At 57.3% G+C, this 4,122-nt stretch overlaps 1 protein-coding gene across 1 annotated transcript in view; it reads right to left on the minus strand.

Annotated features, from left to right (window-relative positions):
- The window catches only part of ACVR1C (activin A receptor type 1C), a 25,939-nt gene extending 22,646 nt beyond the window's left edge, over positions 1–3,293 (minus strand). The window contains exon 1 of the mRNA XM_066340213.1: positions 3,013–3,293. Within this exon, the coding sequence (XP_066196310.1) occupies positions 3,013–3,166 (154 nt within the window). The 5' untranslated portion in view covers positions 3,167–3,293. The remainder of the gene's footprint in view (positions 1–3,012) is intronic.
- Positions 3,294–4,122: the final 829 nt, after the last annotated feature.

Below are 4,122 nucleotides of genomic sequence, written 5' to 3' on the forward strand. Positions count from 1 at the left end.
GTCTGGACCAAGTGCCACTTTTCAGGTTACTGAGGCAGGGGCCTGACCCAGGGCTGTCCCCTGGGCACTTCCTGACAACATGAACTGTGTGAGGAAGGGCAATGGGAAAAGGCAGCACAGAAACCACACTGGCACTGCTACAATTCCAACTGACACGAGCTCCCCTGGAACTTTAGAGCAAAGGGTAAGAATTCACTTACCCGTGGGGTTTTTTTTTTTTTGGTGCTGAAATATGAAACTAGAGGTTTTGCAAGTCCTAGTACAAGTGCTGGAACAGCGGATGTGCCTCTGGTGCTCCTCTAGAAACAGCAGCTTCCTTCCCAGCTTGGAAAAATTACCCTGGCACTTTATTTCTAGAGCATGGCCACAATTAGTGTGGCCCTTCCGTGGTCAGCTGGAAGAAAAACAATGTCCTAGGGTGACTTTATGATGCTTGTATCCCCAGTCATCTGTGGGGACGCAAGCATCATATAAATGGTCCTTAGCACCAATTAAACAATTCTGATTCCTGCCCAGAGCACAGGCAAGGTTGGTACCAGGGTTCAGCAGGAGGTGACAGTGCCCAAGGCTCCCTCAGCAGCTCCCCATGGTCTGCCCAGCAACAGCCTTTCAAATTCCATTAAGAACTACGTGATAACAGCTCAAATTCAGGTTATAATGTTAATTGTGCTTTAATTTGCATCTTTCTTATCTATAACATAGCTCACTGTTGTAAGCATATAAAATAGTGTATCTTACACCTTTTTACAAAAAAGCTCAGATTAAACACAAATCTTGGAAAGAAGAACAAATAAATGGAACTAAAATTATGCTAAATATAGTATAAATATTTATTTTTAGAAAGCACCAAATCAGCTTCATTGCACAACTTCGAGCCTGGCAGAGTCACACACTGCTGCAGCGGGGTAATACACAGGGCTCCGGGCAGCGCCGACCTTTTTCCTCGCCGTCCTTAGGAGCAGGGGTGTCACCGCTCCTCGTCCCCGCTGACAAGGCTCCGTGTCACCGGGCCAGCCTCAGGCTCACCCCAGCACGGCCACCAAGGCTCGGGTGCTGAGACTGCACCAGAGGTCCCTGCTGGAGCCTGCGGGTCCTGCCCGGCTCCTGTCCCCAGGGATGTCCCTTGCTCACAGGACAGCGGGGGCAGCCCTCGGGACACCTTCGGAAAGGCACCGAGTGCCCTCCAATGCAGAGCCAGCTGCAGGCTACATCCAGCTGTCTGAGACAAGGGCACAGCCCCAGCTGTGTGTCACAGACATCCTACAGCCCGGGGACAGGCTCCCACAGCCGTGTTCCCTGGAACAAGGGACACAGCCCCAGATGTGTGTCACAGAAGAGTGACAGACATCCTAAACCCCAGGGACAGGCTCCTACAGCCGTGTTCCCTGGAGCACGGGGCACAGCCCCAGCTGTGTGTCACAGAAGGGTGACACACGTCCTACAGCCCGGGGACAGGCTCCACAGCCGCGTTCCCTGTGTGTCACAGACATCCTAAACCCCGGGGACAGGCCCCACAGCCGTGTTCCCTGTGTGTCACAGACATCCTATAGCCCAGCGACAGGCCCCACAGCCGTGTTCCCTGTGTGTCACAGACATCCTAAACCCCGGGGACAGGCTCCCACAGCCGTGTTCCCTGTGTGTCACAGACATCCTAAACCCCGGGGACAGGCTCCCACAGCCGTGTTCCCTGTGTGTCACAGACATCCTAAACCCCGGGGACAGGCTCCCACAGCCGTGTTCCCTGTGTGTCACAGACATCCTACAGCCCGGGGACAGGTCCCACAGCCGCATTCCCTGTGTGTCACAGACATCCTAAACCCCGGGGACAGGCCCCACAGCCGTGTTCCCTGTGTGTCACAGACATCCTAAACCCCGGGGACAGGTCCCACAGCCGTGTTCCCTGTGTGTCACAGACATCCTAAACCCCGGGGACAGGTCCCACAGCCGGTTCCCTGTGTGTCACAGACATCCTAAACCCCGGCGACAGGCTCCCACAGCCGCGTTCCCTGTGTGTCACAGACATCCTACAGCCCGGGGACAGGTCCCACAGCCGCGTTCCCTGTGTGTCACAGACATCCTAAACCCCGGGGACAGGCTCCCACAGCCGCGTTCCCTGTGTGTCACAGACATCCTACAGCCCGGGGACAGGTCCCACAGCCGCGTTCCCTGTGTGTCACAGACATCCTACAGCCCGGGGACAGGCTCCCACAGCCGTGTTCCCTGGAGCACGGGGCACAGCCCCAGCTGTGTGTCACGGGTGGGTGACACAGGTCCTACAGCCCGGGGACAGGTCCCACAGCCGTGTTCCATGGAGCAAGGGGCACAGCCCCAGATGTGTGTCACAGAAGGGTGACACAGGTCCTACAGCCCCGGGGACAGGTCCCACAGCCGCGTTCCCTGGAACAAGGGACACAGCCCCAGATGTGTGTCACAGAAGGGTGACAGACATCCTAAACCCCAGGGACAGGCTCCTACAGCCGTGTTCCCTGGAGCACGGGGCACAGCCCCAGCTGTGTGTCACAGAAGGGTGACACAGGTCCTACAGCCCTGGGGACAGGCCCCACAGCCGTGTTCCCTGTGTGTCACAGACATCCTATAGCCCGGCGACAGGTCCCACAGCCGTGTTCCCTGTGTGTCACAGACATCCTACAGCCCGGGGACAGGTCCCACAGCCGTGTTCCCTGGAGCACGGGGCACAGCCCCAGCTGTGTGTCACAGAAGGGTGACACAGGTCCTACAGCCCTGGGGACAGGCCCCACAGCCGTGTTCCCTGTGTGTCACAGACATCCTAAACCCCGGGGACAGGTCCCACAGCCATGTTCCATGGAGCAAGGGGCACAGCCCCAGATGTGTGTCACAGAAGGGTGACAGGTCCTACAGCCGTGGGGACAGGTCCCACAGCCATGTTCCCTGGAACAAGGGGCACAGCCCCAGCTGTGTGTCACAGAAAGGTGACACAGGTCCTACAGCCCCGGGGACAGGTTCCCTGCCCGGATCCGGGCGGACACTCACCGAGGGGCAGGCGCAGCGTGATGTTGTTGCAGAAGTCGGTGTAGCAGCACTCGGTCCTGGTGACGTTCTTGGAGCTGTGGCAGAAGACCTGCGCCTTGAGCTCGGGCAGGGACACGCAGGACTTGACCACCTCCTGGCGCCCGTCCATCAGCATCACCGAGGCCCAGCAGGCGCCCTCCGTGTGGCAGGTGAAGTTGGTGTGCTCGCACAGCTGGCACACGCACTGCAGCCCTGCAAACAGGGGACAGCCGTGGGGACAGCGCCCTGGCACGGCAGAGCCCGGGGACACGGTGCCAGCTGGCTGGGCACCAGCAGCCCTGTGAGCCCTGGCACGGGCCGCGGCTGTGACTGCAGGAGACACAACCGGGACACCCCCAACAGCACGGGTCCCCACATCCACGCCGGACACGTCCTCAAATCCTGGCTCCACCGGAGTTCACAGGTGTCCTCTGCCCTGTGTGGTGGAGAAGAGCGGCCACCCCAAAAAGCAGCTCCCCTGAGAGCTGTTGGTGGCTCCCAAAACCTCAGCACCCTGCCCATCCCACAGCAGCAGCCAGCTGTGCCACAGCTGCCCGGGTGACAGCCCCGGGCCGGCTCATAGTGACACAGCACCCCAGGCTGGCCACGGGCACAGTGACACACTCCTCCCCCTGTCTCCTGGGATGGGACACCTGGTCCGGGCAACCCTTGGGTCAGCTCCAGCTCTGCAAGGCTGAGCCCTGCTCTGCCCAGGGCAGTGATTTCAGCCAAAAATCCCTCTGTTCCTTTTGGAATTGTGGGGGAGAGGGGCTTTTATTACTATTACTATTATTATTATTATTATTATTACTATTATCATTATTGTTGTTGTTATTATTGTTGTTGTTATTATTGTTATTGTTGATGTACTTATTATTAATAATAATAGTTTTATTCTTTTATTTAAGGAGAACAGAGTTGAAATAAAAGCATGGGTTGGTGGTGGGTTTGTCAGTGCTGGGGGTACAGCTGGACTCAATGATCTTAGATCTTTTCCCAGCCTGAACCAGTCCATGATTCTGCAGTCTCAGAGGCCCAGAGGAGCACAGAAGTCCCGACAGACAGCAGCACAAATGTGGTTTCTGTGTCACT

This window comes from Sylvia atricapilla, unplaced genomic scaffold, assembly GCF_009819655.1.
Source record: "Sylvia atricapilla isolate bSylAtr1 unplaced genomic scaffold, bSylAtr1.pri scaffold_143_arrow_ctg1, whole genome shotgun sequence".
Taxonomy (NCBI): domain Eukaryota; kingdom Metazoa; phylum Chordata; class Aves; order Passeriformes; family Sylviidae; genus Sylvia; species Sylvia atricapilla.